The 18,982-nt window shown below is 47.0% G+C and overlaps 1 protein-coding gene across 1 annotated transcript in view; it reads right to left on the bottom strand.

The window, feature by feature from the left end:
• Positions 1 to 8,335: 8,335 nt before the first annotated feature.
• Positions 8,336 to 18,982, bottom strand: part of LOC311124911 (aminopeptidase N-like) — a gene marked incomplete at its 5' end in the record, with an annotated part of 67,572 nt that continues 56,925 nt past the window's right edge. The window contains 4 exons of the mRNA XM_084199007.1: positions 8,336 to 8,601; positions 8,911 to 8,992; positions 10,020 to 10,160; positions 17,504 to 17,671. Coding sequence (XP_084055133.1) covers positions 8,449 to 8,601; positions 8,911 to 8,992; positions 10,020 to 10,160; positions 17,504 to 17,671 — 544 coding nt within the window. The 3' untranslated portion in view covers positions 8,336 to 8,448. The remainder of the gene's footprint in view (positions 8,602 to 8,910; positions 8,993 to 10,019; positions 10,161 to 17,503; positions 17,672 to 18,982) is intronic.

Genomic DNA, 18,982 nt, shown 5'->3' with positions numbered 1-18,982 from the left:
TACAAGAACATCCACAGAGTCTGAATACTACCCACAGACTATAGGAACATCAACATCCACAGAGTCTGAATACTACCCACAGACGACAAGAACATCAGCATCAACAGAGTCTGAATACTACCCACAGACTACAAGAACATCCACAGAGTCTGAATACTACCCACATACTATAGGAACATCCACAGAGTCTGAATACTACCCACAGACTACAAGAACATCCACAGAGTCTGAATACTACCCACATACTATAGGAACATCAACATCAACAGTCTGAATACTACCCACAGACTACAAGAACATCAACATCAACAGTCTGAATACTACCCACAGACTACAAGAACATCAACATCAACAGAGTCTGAATACTACCCACAGACTATAGGAACATCAACATCAACAGAGTCTGAATACTACCCACAGACTACAAGAACATCAACATCAACAGTCTGAATACTACCCACAGACTACAAGAACATCAACATCAACAGTCTGAATACTACCCATAGACTACAAGAACATCAACATCAACAGAGTCTGAATACTACCCACAGACTACAAGAACATCCACAGAGTCTGAATACTACCCACAGACTACAAGAACATCAGCATCAGGACATTAAACTCCTGCCAAGACATGTTGAATGTTGAGGACATTAAACTCCTGCCAAGACATGTTGAATGCTGAGGACATTAAACTCCGGCCAAAACATGTTGAATGCTGAGGACATTAAACTCCTACCAAGACATGTTGAATGCTGAGGACATTAAACTCCTGCCAAGACATGTTGAATGCTGAGGACATTAAACTCCTGCCGAGACATGTTGATGGCTGAGGACATTAAACTCCTGCCAAGACATGTTGAATGATGAGGACATTAAACTCCTGCCAAGACATGTTGAATGCTGATGACATTAAACTCCTGCCAAGACATGTTGAATGCTGAGGACATTAAACTCCTGCCAAGACATGTTGAATGCTGAGGACATTAAACTCCTGCCGAGACATTTTGAATGCTGAGGACATTAAACTCCTGCCAAGACATGTTGAAAGCTGAGGACGTTAAACTCCTGCCGAGACATGTTGAATGCTGAGGACATTAAACTCCTGCCGAGACATGTTGAATGCTGAGGACATTAAACTCCTGCCAAGACATGTTAAATGCTGAGGACATTAAACTCCTGCCAAGACATGTTGAATGCTGAGGACATTAAACTCCTGCCAAGACATGTTGAATGCTGAGGACATTAAACTCCTGCCAAGACATGTTGAATGCTGAGGACATTAAACTTCTGCCAAGACATGTTGAATGCTGAGGACATTAAACTCCTACCAAGACATGTTGAATGCTGAGGACATTAAACTCCTGCCGAGACATGTTGAATGCTGAGGACATTAAACTCCTGCCAAGACATGTTAAATGCTGAGGATATTAAACTCCTGCCAAGACTTGTTGAATGCTGAGGACATTAAACTCCTGCCAAGACATGTTGAATGCTGAGGACATTAAACTCCTGCCGAGACATGTTGATGGCTGAGGACATTAAACTCCTGCCAAAACATGTTGAATGCTGAGGACATTAAACTCCTGCCAAGACATGTTGAATGATGAGGACATTAAACTCCTGCCAAGACATGTTGAATGCTGAGGACATTAAACTCCTGCCAAGACATGTTGAATGCTGAGGACATTAAACTCCTGCCAAGACATGTTGAATGCTGAGGACATTATACTCCTGCCGAGACATGTTGATGGCTGAGGACATTATACTCCTGCCGAGACATGTTGATGGCTGAGGACAATAAACTCCTGCCAAGACATGTTGAATGCTGAGGACATTAAACTCCTGCCAAGACATGTTGAATGCTGAGGACATTAATCTCCTGCCAAGACATGTTGAATGCTGAGGACATTAAACTCCTGCCAAGACATGTTGAATGCTGAGGACATTAAACTCCTGCCAAGACATGTTGAATGCTGAGGACATTATACTCCTGCTGAGACATGTTGATGGCTGAGGACATTATACTCCTGCCGAGACATGTTGATGGCTGAGGACAATGAACTCCTGCCAAGACATGTTGAATGCTGAGGACATTAAACTCCTGCCAAGACATGTTGAATGCTGAGGACATTAATCTCCTGCCAAGACATGTTGAATGCTGAGGACATTAAACTCCTGCCAAGACATGTTGAATGCTGAGGACATTAAACTCCTGCCAAGACATGTTGAATGCTGAGGACGTTAAACTCCTGCCAAGACATGTTGAATGCTGAGGACATTAAACTCCTGCCAAGACATGTTGAATGCTGAGGACATTAAACTCCTGCCAAGACATGTTGAATGCTGAGGACATTAAACTCCTGCCAAGACATGTTGAATGCTGAGGACGTTAAACTCCTGCCAAGACATGTTGAATGCTGAGGACATTAAACTCCTGCCAAGACATGTTGAATGCTGAGGACATTAAACTCCTGCCAAGACATGTTGATGGCTGAGGACATTAAACTCCTGCCGAGACATGTTGAATGCTGAGGACATTAAACTCCTGCAAAGACATGTTGAATGCTGAGGACGTTAAACTCCTGCCAAGACATGTTGAATGCTGAGGACATTAAACTCCTGCCAAGACATGTTGAATGCTGAGGACATTAAACTCCTGCCAAGACATGTTGATGGCTGAGGACATTAAACTCCTGCCGAGACATGTTGAATGCTGAGGACATTAAACTCCTGCCAAGACATGTTGAATGCTGAGGACATTAAACTCCTGCCGAGACATGTTGAATGCTGAGGACATTAAACTCCTGCCAAGACATGTTGAATGCTGAGGACGTTAAACTCCTGCCAATACATGTTGAATGCTGAGGACATTAAACTCCTGCCAAGACATGTTGAATGCTGAGGACATTAAACTCCTGCCAAGACATGTTGATGGCTGAGGACATTAAACTCCTGCCAAGACATGTTGAATGCTGAGGACATTACACTCCTGCCAAGACATGTTGAATAATGAGGACATTATACTCCTGCCGAGACATGTTGATGGCTGAGGACATTATACTCCTGCCGAGACATGTTGATGGCTGAGGACAATAAACTCCTGCCAAGACATGTTGAATGCTGAGGACATTAAACTCCTGCCAAGACATGTTGAATGCTGTTGACATTAATCTCCTGCCAAGACATGTTGAATGCTGAGGACATTAAACTCCTGCCAAGACATGTTGAATGCTGAGGACATTAAACTCCTGCCAAGACATGTTGAATGCTGAGGACGTTAAACTCCTGCCAAGACATGTTGAATGCTGAGGACATTAAACTCCTGCCAAGACATGTTGAATGCTGAGGACATTAAACTCCTGCCAAGACATGTTGATGGCTGAGGACATTAAACTCCTGCCGAGACATGTTGAATGCTGAGGACATTAAACTCCTGCCAAGACATGTTGAATGCTGAGGACATTAAACTCCTGCCGAGACATGTTGAATGCTGAGGACATTAAACTCCTGCCAAGACATGTTGAATGCTGAGGACGTTAAACTCCTGCCAATACATGTTGAATGCTGAGGACATTAAACTCCTGCCAAGACATGTTGAATGCTGAGGACATTAAACTCCTGCCAAGACATGTTGATGGCTGAGGACATTAAACTCCTGCCAAGACATGTTGAATGCTGAGGACATTACACTCCTGCCAAGACATGTTGAATAATGAGGACATTATACTCCTGCCGAGACATGTTGATGGCTGAGGACATTATACTCCTGCCGAGACATGTTGATGGCTGAGGACAATAAACTCCTGCCAAGACATGTTGAATGCTGAGGACATTAAACTCCTGCCAAGACATGTTGAATGCTGTTGACATTAATCTCCTGCCAAGACATGTTGAATGCTGAGGACATTAAACTCCTGCCAAGACATGTTGAATGCTGAGGACATTAAACTCCTGCCAAGACATGTTGAATGCTGAGGACGTTAAACTCCTGCCAAGACATGTTGAATGCTGAGGACATTAAACTCCTGCCAAGACATGTTGAATGCTGAGGACATTAAACTCCTGCCAAGACATGTTGAATGCTGAGGACATTAAACTCCTGCCAAGACATGTTGAATGCTGAGTACGTTAAACTCCTGCCAAGACATGTTGAATGCTGAGGACATTAAACTCCTGCCAAGACATGTTGAATGCTGAGGACATTAAACTCCTGCCAAGACATGTTGATGGCTGAGGACATTAAACTCCTGCAGAGACATGTTGAATGCTGAGGACATTAAACTCCTGCCGAGACATTTCAGCAAAGTGAAAGTTGACATGTTCATAATGTAGGCTACCCATGTTCATATCTCCTACTAAAGCACGTAGCATGACTCAGGGATGTTCCATAAACATGCTAGCTATCATTACCATAGAGATGTGCTAAACAACATCTCCTCCCATCTAAAGCCCTTAAGGAAAGCCCCCTACCATGTTAGTGTTTGCACCCACTGTGCTAACTCCCAGCTGGGCAGGGCTCCAGCAGAGTTCAGAGCTCAGAGCTCCTCATCAGGAGCTGGTTAATGTCTGGGCTACTCCCAGCTGGGCAGGGCTCCAGCAGAGTTCAGAGCTCCTCATCAGGAGCTGGTTAATGTCTGGGCTGACTCCCAGCTGGGCAGGGCTCCAGCAGAGTTCAGAGCTCAGAGCTCCTCATCAGGAGCTGGTTAATGTCTGGGCTGACTCCCAGCTGGGCAGGGCTCCAGCAGAGTTCAGAGCTCAGAGCTCCTCATCAGGAGCTGGTTAATGTCTGGGCTGACTCCCAGCTGGGCAGGGCTCCAGCAGAGTTCAGAGCTCAGAGCTCCTCATCAGGAGCTGGTTAATGTCTGGGCTGACTCCCAGCTGGGCAGGGCTCCAGCAGAGTTCAGAGCTCCTCATCAGGAGCTGGTTAATGTCTGGGCTGACTCCCAGCTGGGCAGGGCTCCAGCAGAGTTCAGAGCTCCTCATCAGGAGCTGGTTAATGTCTGGGCTGACTCCCAGCTGGGCAGGGTTCCAGCAGAGCTCAGAGCTCCTCATCAGGAGCTGGTTAATGTCTGGGCTGACTCCCAGCTGGGCAGGGCTCCAGCAGAGTTCAGAGCTCAGAGCTCAGAGCTCCTCATCAGGAGCTGGTTAATGTCTGGGCTACTCCCAGCTGGGCAGGGCTCCAGCAGAGTTCAGAGCTCCTCATCAGGAGCTGGTTAATGTCTGGGCTGACTCCCAGCTGGGCAGGGCTCCAGCAGAGTTCAGAGCTCAGAGCTCCTCATCAGGAGCTGGTTAATGTCTGGGCTGACTCCCAGCTGGGCAGGGCTCCAGCAGAGTTCAGAGCTCAGAGCTCCTCATCAGGAGCTGGTTAATGTCTGGGCTGACTCCCAGCTGGGCAGGGCTCCAGCAGAGTTCAGAGCTCAGAGCTCCTCATCAGGAGCTGGTTAATGTCTGGGCTGACTCCCAGCTGGGCAGGGCTCCAGCAGAGTTCAGAGCTCCTCATCAGGAGCTGGTTAATGTCTGGGCTGACTCCCAGCTGGGCAGGGCTCCAGCAGAGTTCAGAGCTCCTCATCAGGAGCTGGTTAATGTCTGGGCTGACTCCCAGCTGGGCAGGGTTCCAGCAGAGCTCAGAGCTCCTCATCAGGAGCTGGTTAATGTCTGGGCTGACTCCCAGCTGGGCAGGGCTCCAGCAGAGTTCAGAGCTCAGAGCTCAGAGCTCCTCATCAGGAGCTGGTTAATGTCTGGGCTGACTCCCAGCTGGGCAGGGCTCCAGCAGAGTTCAGAGCTCAGAGCTCCTCATCAGGAGCTGGTTAATGTCTGGGCTACTCCCAGCTGGGCAGGGCTCCAGCAGAGTTCAGAGCTCAGAGCTCCTCATCAGGAGCTGGTTAATGTCTGGGCTGACTCCCAGCTGGGCAGGGCTCCAGCAGAGTTCAGAGCTCAGAGCTCCTCATCAGGAGCTGGTTAATGTCTGGGCTACTCCCAGCTGGGCAGGGCTCCAGCAGAGTTCAGAGCTCAGAGCTCCTCATCAGGAGCTGGTTAATGTCTGGGCTGACTCCCAGCTGGGCAGGGCTCCAGCAGAGTTCAGAGTTCAGAGCTCCTCATCAGGAGCTGGTTAATGTCTGGGCTGACTCCCAGCTGGGCAGGGCTCCAGCAGAGTTCAGAGCTCAGAGCTCCTCATCAGGAGCTGGTTAATGTCTGGGCTGACTCCCAGCTGGGCATGGGCTCCAGCAGAGTTCAGAGCTCCTCATCAGGAGCTGGTTAATGTCTGGGCTACTCCCAGCTGGGCAGGGCTCCAGCAGAGTTCAGAGCTCAGAGCTCCTCATCAGGAGCTGGTTAATGTCTGGGCTAACTCCCAGCTGGGCAGGGCTCCAGCAGAGTTCAGAGCTCAGAGCTCCTCATCAGGAGCTGGTTAATGTCTGGGCTGACTCCACATGGTCTGTGTTGAAGCTGGAGACTCTTATCTCCCTCAATAACTTTAAGCATCAGTTGTCAGAGCACCTTACCGATCACTGCACCTGTACACAGCCCATCTGAAATTAGCCCACCCAACTACCTCATCCCTATATTGTTATTTATTTTGCTCTTTTGCACCCCAGTATCTCTATTTGCACATAATCTCTTGCACATGTAGCATTCCAGTGTTAATACTATTGTAATAATTTTGCACTATAGCCTATTTATTGCCTTACCTCCATAACTTGCTACATTTGCACACACTGTATATATATTTTCTGTTGTATTTTTGACTTTATGTTTTTTACCCCATATGTAACTCTGTGTTGTTTTTATTGCACTGCTTTGCTTTATCTTGGCCAGGTCACAGTTGTAAATGAGAACCTGTTCTCAACTGGCTTCCTGGTTAAATAAAGGTGAAAAAAATAAATAAATAAAAACTCCTTATCAGACACATTTGGACCCTCAGCCTCAGAGAAGTGCAAGTGCTTTAACATTATTATGCTATGCTAGCATGTGCTAAACTATGCTACATTATGCTAGGCACATTTAGATTAGGCTAGGCTATGCTAGGCAAATTTAGATTAGGTTAGGCTACGCTATGCTAGGCAAGTATAGATTAGGCTGGGATATGCTAGACAAATGTAGATTATGCTATGCTAGGCAAATTTAGATTAGGCTAGGCTATGCTATGCTATGCTGTGTCCTCCAAACAATCCTATCAGTGAGCAGTGGGAAGGAAAATGGTGTTCATGCATGCAAGGTTTTACTTCATAAACCTACACAAGGATAGAAAGTCAGTGTTTTGCCATTCTGAGGGAGCAGATGAAGCCATGCCTATCAGCTGTTGGTCCCTGACTGGTCAGGAAGGTAGTCAACTGAAGGAGAGGAGAGGAGAGGTATTGGTCCCTGGCAGATGGGGAAGGTTGTACAAACTGAAGAAGAGGAGAGGAGAGCTTGTTTGTCTTCCTCTCTCCTCTCTCCTCTCTCCTCCTCTCCTCTCTCCTCTCTCCTCTCTCCTCCTCTCCTCTCCTCTCTCCTCCTGTCTTGTATAGTTCTTCTTTAAAGACTGATTATAGAGCTGAACCTGTCTGACTTCACACTCTCTCCTCTCCTCTCCTCTCCTCTCCTCTCCTCTCCTCTCCTCTCCTCTCCTCTCCTCTCCTCTCCTCTCCTCTCCTCTCCTCTCCTCTACCCACCCACCCACCCACCCACCCACCCACCCACCCCTCCTCTCCCCACCCATCCTCTCCTCTCCTCTCCTCTCCTCTCCACTCTCTCCTCTCTCCTCTCTCCTCCTCTCCTCCTCTCTCTTCTCCTCCTCCCCTCCTCTCTAATCCTCTCCTCTTCTCCCCTGCCCATTCCTCCTCTCCTCCTCTCCAATCCTCCCCTGCCCTCTCATCCTCTCTCCTCCCTGCCCTCCTCTCCTCCTGTCCTACCCGGCCCTCTCATCCCCAGCTCTCCTCCCCTCCCCTCTTCTCCTCCCATACCCTGTTATCCCCTCCTCTCCTCCCCTGCCCTCTCCTCCTCTACCCTCCTCTCTCCTCTTCTCCTCTAATTCTTCTTTAAAGACTGAACTTGTCTGACTTAACATCCTCTCCTCTCCTCTCCTCTCCTCTCCTCTCCTCTCCTCTCCTCTCCTCTCCTCTTCTCTTCTCTTCTCTTCTCTTCTCTTCTCTTCTCTTCTCTTCTCTTCTCTTCTCTTCTCTTCTCTTCTCCTCTCCTCTCCTCTCCTCTCTCCTCCTCTTCTGTCTTGTCTATTCCGTCTGTAAAGACTGGTTAACCTGTCTGACTTCACACACTCAAATTGCTCTACTTTTTTTTTACACAATACAGTATATTCTAGATATTTTTACAAATGTAAACTTTATTGGTTCTGGGTAAAAATTCTCAGCAAATATTTCAGAAAAATAATTAATTATACATTATGAAACATTAAATACTTGCATTCTCCACATATTAATTTAAACTCCAAACAGAAGTCCACGAAAAAGGTTATGCTGAATTATCAGTGAACCAATTGAAGATGTCTCCCTTGTTCTCTGCGACCCACTTTATGTTGGCTTTGGTTCTCTCCAGGGCCTGGTCCACCGCTAGTGTGGCTGAACCAAAACCCTGCTCTGCATTCTCCTCAATGAACTGCTGCAACTATAGGACCAGAGAATGGACAGGTTATTATGACATTATTAATCTATAGGACCAGAGAATGGACAGGTTATTATGACAGTATTAATCTATAGGACCAGAGAATGGACAGGTTATTATGACAGTATTAATCTATTTCTGAAGGGAGAGCATGTTTGGCTGAGAGTTTCTGTTTCCTAGATTATGACAGTATACACCCTGATAAAGGTATGTTTGACTGAAACATTGTTGAGCAGGAAGCAACTGTGGAAGTCTGGGGTTTGATCATAGTCACACAGAGACACAGAAGCTCTCTAACTGAATGGGCTTTACCTGTTTAAGTTCAAACTCTGAGGAGAAGCGCCTGGTGATGCCTTCAATGAGCCGTGCGAAGGACAACGATCCACCTCCATAACTACAAGATGAGAAGACGTAAATATGGTCAGAATTCAACACATTAAAAAGTCAGTGATTGTGTCCCAAATGGCTCCGACAAAATCCCAAGCCAGTTGGCTCCGACAAAGTCCCAAGCCAGTTGGCTCTGACAAAGTCCCAAGCCAGTTGGCTCCGACAAAGTCCCAAGCCAGTTGGCTCCGACAAAGTCCCAAGCCAGTTGGCTCCGACAAAGTCCCAAGCCAAAGACTGGCCCACAACATGAACCGATATGGCACTACTTTTGACCAGAGGTAGTGTACTATATAGGGAATAGGGTGCCATTCTCTGGTCTAAAGTAGTGCACTATATAGGGAATAGGGTGCCATTCTCTGGTCTAAAGTAGTGTACTATATAGGGAATAGGGTACCATTCTCTGGTCTAAAGTAGTGCACTATATAGGGAATAGGGTGCCATTCTCTGGTCTAAAGTAGTGCACTATATAGGGAATAGGGTACCATTCTCTGGTCTAAAGTAGTGCGCTATATAGGGAATAGAGTGCCATTCTCTGGTCTAAAGTAGTGCACTATATAGGGAATAGGGTGCCATTCTCTGGTCTAAAGTAGTGCACTTTATAGGGAATAGGGTGCCATTCTCTGGTCTAAAGTAGTGCACTATATAGGGAATAGGGTGCCATTCTCTGGTCTAAAGTAGTGCACTATATAGGGAATAGGGTACCATTCTCTGGTCTAAAGTAGTGCGCTATATAGGGAATAGGGTACCATTCTCTGGTCTAAAGTAGTGCACTATATAGGGAATAGGGTACCATTCTCTGGTCTAAAGTAGTGCACTATATAGGGAATAGGGTGCCATTCTCTGGTCTAAAGTAGTGGACTATATAGGGAATAGGGTGCCATTCTCTGGTCTAAAGTAGTGCACTATATAGGGAATAGGGTGCCATTTGGGACGTAACCACTCTGTCATGTAATGAACATAGAATGAATAACTGGCAATACATTACACTGTTCACATTAGAGGGATGCATTAAAGACATGGTGGATCCTACTCACTCATTAAATAAGTGGTCCCAGTTGGCTCTGACGAAGTCCCAAGCCAAAGACTGGCCCACAACATTACCAGCAATGTACACAATGGTGACCGTGGCATCCTGTTTACGAATCCTCTCTGGATCCAGACAGTAGTTCAGATACCTGAAACCCAAAACACACAGATCAGACCCATCCTGAATGATCCTTCAGAACCACATTGATCAAATACTACTATTTGATTCCACTGCATTACTTTTGACCAGAGCCCAACGGGCTTATAGAGCAGTAGTGCAGTACACAGTATCAGTCAAAAGAGTGGACACACCTACTCAGTCAAGGGTACTGTATATGGACACACCTACTCAGTCAAGGGTACTGTATATGTGGACACGCCTACTCAGTCAAGGGTACTGTATATGTGGACACGCCTACTCAGTCAAGGGTACTGTATATGTGGACACACCTACTCAGTCAAGGGTACTGTATATGTGGACACACCTACTCAGTCAAGGGTACTGTATATGTGGACACACCTACTCAGTCAAGGGTACTGTATATGGACACACCTACTCAGTCAAGGGTACTGTATATGTGGACACACCTACTCAGTCAAGGGTACTGTATATGTGGACACACCTACTCAGTCAAGGGTACTGTATATGGACACACCTACTCAGTCAAGGGTACTGTATATGGACACACCTACTCAGTCAAGGGTACTGTATATGGACACACCTACTCAGTCAAGGGTACTGTATATGGACACACCTACTCAGTCAAGGGTACTGTATATGTGGACACGCCTACTCAGTCAAGGGCACTGTATATGTGACTCGTTTCAGGAAACTAGGCGTCACTGCTTCACAGGAGAGCCATTTGAACGTAAACTTTTTTTTAAAAATCAAAATGTGTTTTTTGGCAGAAATGCCTTCTGGAACATGTGAACTTTCATGTGCCTTAATAACATCTGTAAGTACGAATAATATTGTTAAATTACGAGCCTAGTTGGTTTAGCCACGGAAAAAAACAGCAACCTTCCCGCTAGCCACGATTGGCTGAGATAATGAGTGGGCTGGACATGCCGAAAGATGAGTTCGGATTGGTCTGCCATGTAGCCCGCTTCTGTCTATTTGAGCTGGTCAGTATGTGTAGGTAATCCTGTCTAATGCAGCTTTTCTTGAAATACATTGCGTAGTAGAACTGCATAAGTGTTGCTCTCCACTTTCTGGAGGACCGAGTTTTGAAATCAGTGGAATTAGAGTATGATAGCTAAGGAGATGGAGAAAACACCTGTCTCCAGAATACATCTTCAAACTAAGGGCAACCATGGTATCCGTGAGAGAGGGAGAAGCGTCCATCCATGTAAACAGGTAAGATAGTCAAGCTAGCTAAATTTTCAGATATTACACGTTTCTAATTTTGTCAGAAAGTCATTTTCATTTCAAGTTAAAGTGTTAGCTAGCTAATGTTAGCTGGCTGACTCGCTAGCTAACGTTACAGTGGCTTGCGAAAGTATTCACCCCCCTTGGCATTTTTCCTATTTTGTTGTCTTACAACCTGGAATAAAAAATTTAAAAAAGTGTATCATTTGATTTACACAACATGCAAAATAATTTTTTTGGTCAAACAAACAAGAAATAAGACAAAAAAACAGAAAACTTGAGCGTCCATAACTATTCACCCTCCCATAGTCAATACTTTGTAGAGCCACCTTTTGCAGCAATTACAGCTGCAAGCCTCTTGGGGTATTACATTTACATTTTAGTCATTTAGCAGACGCTCTTATCCAGAGCGACTTACAGTTATGAATACATATCTTTTTTTTTTTATACTGGCCCCCCGTGGGAATCGAACCCACAACCCTGGCGTTGCAAACGCCATGCTCTATCAACTGAGCTACATCCCTGCCGGCCATTCCCTCCCCTACCCTGGACGACGCTGGGCCAATTGTGCGCCGCCCATGAGTCTCCCGGTCGCGGCCAGCTGCGACAGAGCCTGGATTCGAACCAGGATCTCTAGTGGCACAGTTAGCACTGCGATGCAGTGCCTTAGACCACTGCGCCACTCAGGGTATGTCTCTATAAGCTTGGCACATCTAGCCACTGGGATTTCTGCCCATTCTTCAAGGCAAAACTGCTCCAGCTCCTTCAAGTTGGATGGATTCCACTGGTGTACAGCAATCTTTAAGTCACACCACACATTCTCAATTAGATTGAGGTCTGGGCTTTGACTAGGCCATTCCAAGACATTTAAATGTTTTGCCTTAAACCACTCAAGTGTTGCTTTAGCAGTATGCTTAGGGTCATTGTCCTGCTGGAGGGTGAACCTCCATCCCAGTCTCAAATCTCTGGAAGACTGAAACAGGTTTCCCTCAATAATTTCCCTGTATTTAGCGCCATCCATCATTCCTTCAATTCTGACCAGTTTCCCAGTCCCTGCCGATGAAAAACTGTGGGGATGGTGTTCTCGGAGTTGATGAGAGGTGTTGGGTTTGCAGCAGGCATAGCGTTTTCCTTGATGACCCAAAAACTCAATTTTAGTCTCATCTGACCAGAGTACCATCTGACCAGTCTCCCACATGCCTTTTGGCGAACACCAAACGTGTTTGCTTATTTATTTCTTTAAGCAATGGCTTTTTTCCGGTCACTCTTCCGTAAAGCCCAGCTCTGTGGAGTGTACGGCTTAAAGTAGTCCTATGGACAGATTCTCCAATCTCTGCTGTGGAGCTTTGCAGCTCCTTCAGGGTTATCTTTGGTCTCTTTATTGCCTCTCTGATTAATGCCCTCCTTGCCTGGTCCGTGAGTTTTGGTGGGTGGCCCTCTCTTGGCAGGTTTGTTGTGGTGCCATATTCTTTCATTTTATAATGGATTTAATGGTGCTCCGTGGGATATTAAACATTTTGGATATTTTTTTATAACCCAACCCTGATCTGTACTTCTCCACAACTTTGTCCCTGACCTGTTTGGAGAGCTCCTTGGTCTTCATGGTGCCGCTTGCTTGGTGGTGCCCCTTGCTTTGTGGGGTTGCAGTCTCTGGGGCCTTTCAGAACAGGTGTATATATACTGAGATCATGTGACAGATCATGTGACACTTAGATTGCACACAGGTGGACTATATTTAACTAATTATGTGACTTCTGAAGGTAATTGGTTGCACCAGATCTTATTTAGGGGCTTCATAGCAAAGGGGGTGAATACATATGCACAGACCACTTTTCCATAAGTTATTTTTTTCATTTCACTTCACCAATTTGGACTATTTTGTGTATGTCCATTACATGAAATCCAAATAAAAATCAATTTAAATTACAGGTTGTAATGCAACAAAATAGGAAAAACGCCAAGGGGGATGAATACTTTTGCAAGGCACTGTACGTGTATGATCTGTGTAGTAATATTATTCTTATCTCAGAGCCATTTGCTTTCCTAGTTATAGCCTAATGTTAGCTAGCTAAGATTGAACCTGGTTGGTTAGCTACCTGTAGATTCATGCAGGGTAGTAACGTCATCAGTTGGAATTATGGTTAATTGTTCAGCTAGCTAGCTACATGTCTTAACAAAAGACTCCACTATGCAAGTATCCATTTTAATAGGGCGAGTAAAATGGTCAGAGTGAGATGTTCTCTCATTTGTGTCTGGAATTAGCTAGCAAGCTAGCCAACCTTAGCCAGTTAGCTTGGGTGCTTGACTGCTGTTGTTAGGTCAGCTAGCTAACGCTACGTGTATGATCTGTGTAGTAATATTGTTCGTATCTCAGAACCATTTGCTTTGCTAGTTATAGCCTAATGTTAGCTAGCTAACATTGAACCTGGTTGGTTAGCTACCTGTAGATTCATGGAGGGTAGTAACGTCATGAGTTGGGATTATTGTTCATTGTTTAGCTAGCTAGCTACATGTCTAAACAAAAGACTCCACTATGTTGGGATTCTGGTTCATTGTTTAGCTAGCTAGCTAGCTAGCTACATGTCTAAACAAAAGACTCCACTATGTTGGGATTATGGTTCATTGTTTAGCTAGCTAGCTACATGTCTAAACAAAAGACTCCACTATGTTGGAATTCTGGTTCATTGTCTAGCTAGCTAGCTAGCTACATGTCTAAACAAAATACTCCACTATGTTGGGATTATGGTTCATTGTTTAGCTAGCTAGCTACATGTCTAAACAAAAGACTCCACTATGCATGTATCCATTTCAATAGAATGTTAATGATGTCACTGGGACAACTGTTGATAGATGTAGCTGGTAAATTCGCTCTGGCTATCTACTCTGATTTCAGAGCACTCTCATCTGAGTGTGCCAGAGCGCAGAATAACTGATCAATTTATGAACGCTCAACAACCGTTGAATATGGCCAGTGTCAGTAAACGTTGGCAAAAAAGCGTAAATTGTTGCAAGTAGCACAGTTGCAGTCACCAATGCTCTGGATAATATAAAAACAGCCTAACCAACTCTGCTAGAGCGAGTAAAATGGACAGATTGAGCTGTTCTCTAATTTGTGTCTGGAAGTAGCTAGCAAACTAGCCAACGTTAGCCAGTTAGCTTGGGTGCTTGACTGCTGCTGTTAGGACAGAAAGCTTGGATCAACCCTTAGAGATGGGTGGGGCTAAAGCTTAAGAGGGTGTGAACAATGGTGAATAGGTGTAGACAAAGAAGAGCTCTCCAGTAGGTGTACCAAAACATTCAAGGGCCATTTTCTCAAAAGTGAGGTTACAAGTTTATCAACTTTCAAAGCAGAATTACGTTCCCATTGTTCCTCAACTGTAGTGTATGATATACCATTTTTTAGCTCTGAGTCTCTACTTTTATCCAATGTAAAAAACACCATTTCAAATGTTGCTACATAAGACCGAATCGAGCCGGTCAGTCACATATAAGGAATAGGGTTTCATTTGGGACAGTCTGGGTCCTCCTGACCTGTTCAGTAACCAGGGAACCCTGGTGCAGGCCAGACGTTCTCCTCACCTGTTCAGTAACCAGGGAACCCTGGTGCAGGCCAGACGTTCTCCTCACCTGTTCAGTAACCAGTGAACCCTGGTGCAGGCCAGACGTTCTCCTCACCTGTTCAGTAACCAGGGAACCCTGGTGCAGGCCAGACGTTCTCCTCACCTGTTCAGTAACCAGGGAACCCTGGTGCAGGCCAGACGTTCTCCTCACCTGTTCAGTAACCAGGGAACCCTGGTGCAGGCCAGACGTTCTCCTCACCTGTTCAGTAACCAGGCAACCCTGGTGCAGGCCAGACGTTCTCCTCACCTGTTCAGTAACCAGGGAACCCTGGTGCAGGCCAGACGTTCTCCTCACCTGTTCAGTAACCAGGCAACCCTGGTGCAGGCCAGACGTTCTCCTCACCTGTTCAGTAACCAGGGAACCCTGGTGCAGGCCAGACGTTCTCCTCACCTGTTCAGTAACCAGGGAACCCTGGTGCAGGCCAGACGTTCTCCTCACCTGTTCAGTAACCAGGGAACCCTGGTGCAGGCCAGACGTTCTCCTCACCTGTTCAGTAACCAGGGAACCCTGGTGCAGGCCAGACGTTCTCCTCACCTGTTCAGTAACCAGGGAACCCTGGTGCAGGCCAGACGTTCTCCTCACCTGTTCAGTAACCAGGGAACCCTGGTGCAGGCCAGACGTTCTCCTCACCTGTTCAGTAACCAGGGAACCCTGGTGCAGGCCAGACGTTCTCCTCACCTGTTCAGTAACCAGGGAACCCTGGTGCAGGCCAGACGTTCTCCTCACCTGTTCAGTAACCAGGGAACCCTGGTGCAGGCCAGACGTTCTCCTCACCTGTTCAGTAACCAGGGAACCCTGGTGCAGGCCAGACGTTCTCCTCACCTGTTCAGTAACCAGGGAACCCTGGTGCAGGCCAGACGTTCTCCTCACCTGTTCAGTAACCAGGGAACCCTGGTGCAGGCCAGACGTTCTCCTCACCTGTTCAGTAACCAGGGAACCCTGGTGCAGGCCAGACGTTCTCCTCACCTGTTCAGTAACCAGGGAACCCTGGTGCAGGCCAGACGTTCTCCTCACCTGTTCAGTAACCAGGGAACCCTGGTGCAGGCCAGACGTTCTCCTCACCTGTTCAGTAACCAGGGAACCCTGGTGCAGGCCAGACGTTCTCCTCACCTCTTCAGTAACCAGGGAACCCTGGTGCAGGCCAGACGTTCTCCTCACCTCTTCAGTAACCAGGGAACCCTGGTGCAGGCCAGACGTTCTCCTCACCTGTTCAGTAACCAGGGAACCCTGGTGCAGGCCAGACGTTCTCCTCACCTGTTCAGTAACCAGGGAACCCTGGTGCAGGCCAGACGTTCTCCTCACCTGTTCAGTAACCAGGGAACCCTGGTGCAGGCCAGACGTTCTCCTCACCTGTTCAGTAACCAGGGAACCCTGGTGCAGGCCAGACGTTCTCCTCACCTGTTCAGTAACCAGGGAACCCTGGTGCAGGCCAGACGTTCTCCTCACCTGTTCAGTAACCAGGGAACCCTGGTGCAGGCCAGACGTCCTCCTCACCTGTTCAGTAACCAGGGAACCCTGGTGCAGGCCAGACGTCCTCCTCACCTGTTCAGTAACCAGGGAACCCTGGTGCAGGCCAGACGTTCTCCTCACCTGTTCAGTAACCAGGGAACCCTGGTGCAGGCCAGACGTTCTCCTCACCTGTTCAGTAACCAGGGAACCCTGGTGCAGGCCAGACGTCCTCCTCACCTGTTCAGTAACCAGGGAACCCTGGTGCAGGCCAGACGTCCTCCTCACCTGTTCAGTAACCAGGGAACCCTGGTGCAGGCCAGACGTTCTCCTCACCTGTTCAGTAACCAGGGAACCCTGGTGCAGGCCAGACGTTCTCCTCACCTGTTCAGTAACCAGGGAACCCTGGTGCAGGCCAGACGTCCTCCTCACCTGTTCAGTAACCAGGGAACCCTGGTGCAGGCCAGACGTCCTTCTCACCTGTTCAGTAACCAGGGAACCCTGGTGCAGGCCAGACGTTCTCCTCACCTGTTCAGTAACCAGGGAACCCTGGTGCAGGCCAGACGTTCTCCTCACCTGTTCAGTAACCAGGGAACCCTGGTGCAGGCCAGACGTTCTCCTCACCTGTTCAGTAACCAGGGAACCCTGGTGCAGGCCAGACGTTCTCCTCACCTGTTCAGTAACCAGGGAACCCTGGTGCAGGCCAGACGTTCTCCTCACCTGTTCAGTAACCAGGGAACCCTGGTGCAGGCCAGACGTTCTCCTCCCCTGTTCAGTAACCAGGGAACCCTGGTGCAGGCCAGACGTTCTCCTCACCTGTTCAGTAACCAGGGAACCCTGGTGCAGGCCAGACGTTCTCCTCACCTGTTCAGTAACCAGGGAACCCTGGTGCAGGCCAGACGTTCTCCTCACCTGTTCAGTAACCAGGGAACCCTGGTGCAGGCCAGACGTTCTCCTCACCTGTTCAGTAACCAGGGAACCCTGGTGCAGGCCAGACGTTCTCCTCACCTGTTCAGTAACCAGGGAACCCTGGTGCAGGCCAGACGTTCTCCTCACCTGTTCAGTAACCAGGGAACCCTGGTGCAGGCCAGAGCATACATCAGCTTGTCAGCCTCAGAAGCGATGGAAGCCTCTTTGTACATCCTCCAGGCGAAGTCCCACTCCTCCACCCCTCCTGCTGCAATGGCACTGCAGTACACCGTCTGCCTCAGGTTGGGGTGAATCCTGGACAATACAATGGAAAGGTGATCACCACATCAGCTCCTCAAAGGCCAGAGTCAAGATGAAAATAACAGTCTTCAACGATAGGGTTAGGATCAATAACAGTCATCAACACTAGGGTTGGGATCAATAACAGTCATCAACACTAGGGTTGGGATCAATAACAGTCATCAACACTAGGGTTGGGATCAATAACAGTCATCAACACTAGGGTTGGGCTCAATAACAGTCATCAACACTAGGGTTAGGATCAATAACAGTCATCAACACTAGGGTTGGGATCAATAACAGTCATCAAAACTAGGGTTGGGATCAATAACAGTCATCAACACTAGGGTTGGGCTCAATAACAGTCATCAACACTAGGGTTAGGATCAATAACAGTCATCAACACTAGGGTTGGGATCAATAACAGTCATCAACACTAGGGTTGGGATCAATAACAGTAATCAACACTAGGGTTGGGATTAATAACAGTCATCAACACTAGGGTTAGGATCAATAATAGTCATCAACACTAGGGTTGGGATCAATAACAGTCATCAACACTAGGGTTGGGCTCAATAACAGTCATCAACACTAGGGTTGGGCTCAATAACAGTCATCAACACTAGGGTTGGGCTCAATAACAGTAATCAACACTAGGGTTGGGATTAATAACAGTCATCAACACTAGGGTTAGGATCAATAATAGTAATCAAAACTAGGGTTAGGAATCATTAAAAGTCTTCAACACTAGGGTTGGGATCAATAACAGTCATCAACACTAGGGTTGGGATTAATAACAGTCATCAACACTAGGGTTAGGATCAATAATAGTCATCAACACTAGGGTTAGGAATCATTAACAGTCTTCAACACTAGGGTTGGGATCAATAACAGTCATCAACACTAGGCTTAGGAATCATTAACAGTCTTCAACACTAGGGTTGAGATCAACAACAGTCATCAACACTAGGGTTAGGAATCATTAACAGTCTTCAACACCAGGGTTGAGATTAACAACAGTCATCAACACTAGGGTTAGAAATCATTAACAGTCTTCAACACCAGGGTTGAGATTAACAACAGTCTTCAACACTAGGGTTGGGCTCAATAACAGTCATCAACACTAGGGTTGGGATCAATAACAGTAATCAACACTAGGGTTGGGATTAATAACAGTCATCAACACTAGGGTTAGGATCAATAACAGTCATCAACACTAGGGTTGGGATCAATAACAGTCATCAACACTAGGGTTGGGATCAATAACAGACATCAACACTAGGGTTGGGATCAATAACAGTCATCAACACTAGGGTTGGGCTCAAT

Source organism: Coregonus lavaretus, assembly GCF_964263955.1.
Source record: "Coregonus lavaretus genome assembly, contig: HAP1_SCAFFOLD_284, whole genome shotgun sequence".
In the NCBI taxonomy this organism is placed as follows: Eukaryota; Metazoa; Chordata; class Actinopteri; order Salmoniformes; family Salmonidae; genus Coregonus; species Coregonus lavaretus.
This window is presented reverse-complemented; position numbering and strand designations above follow the sequence as displayed.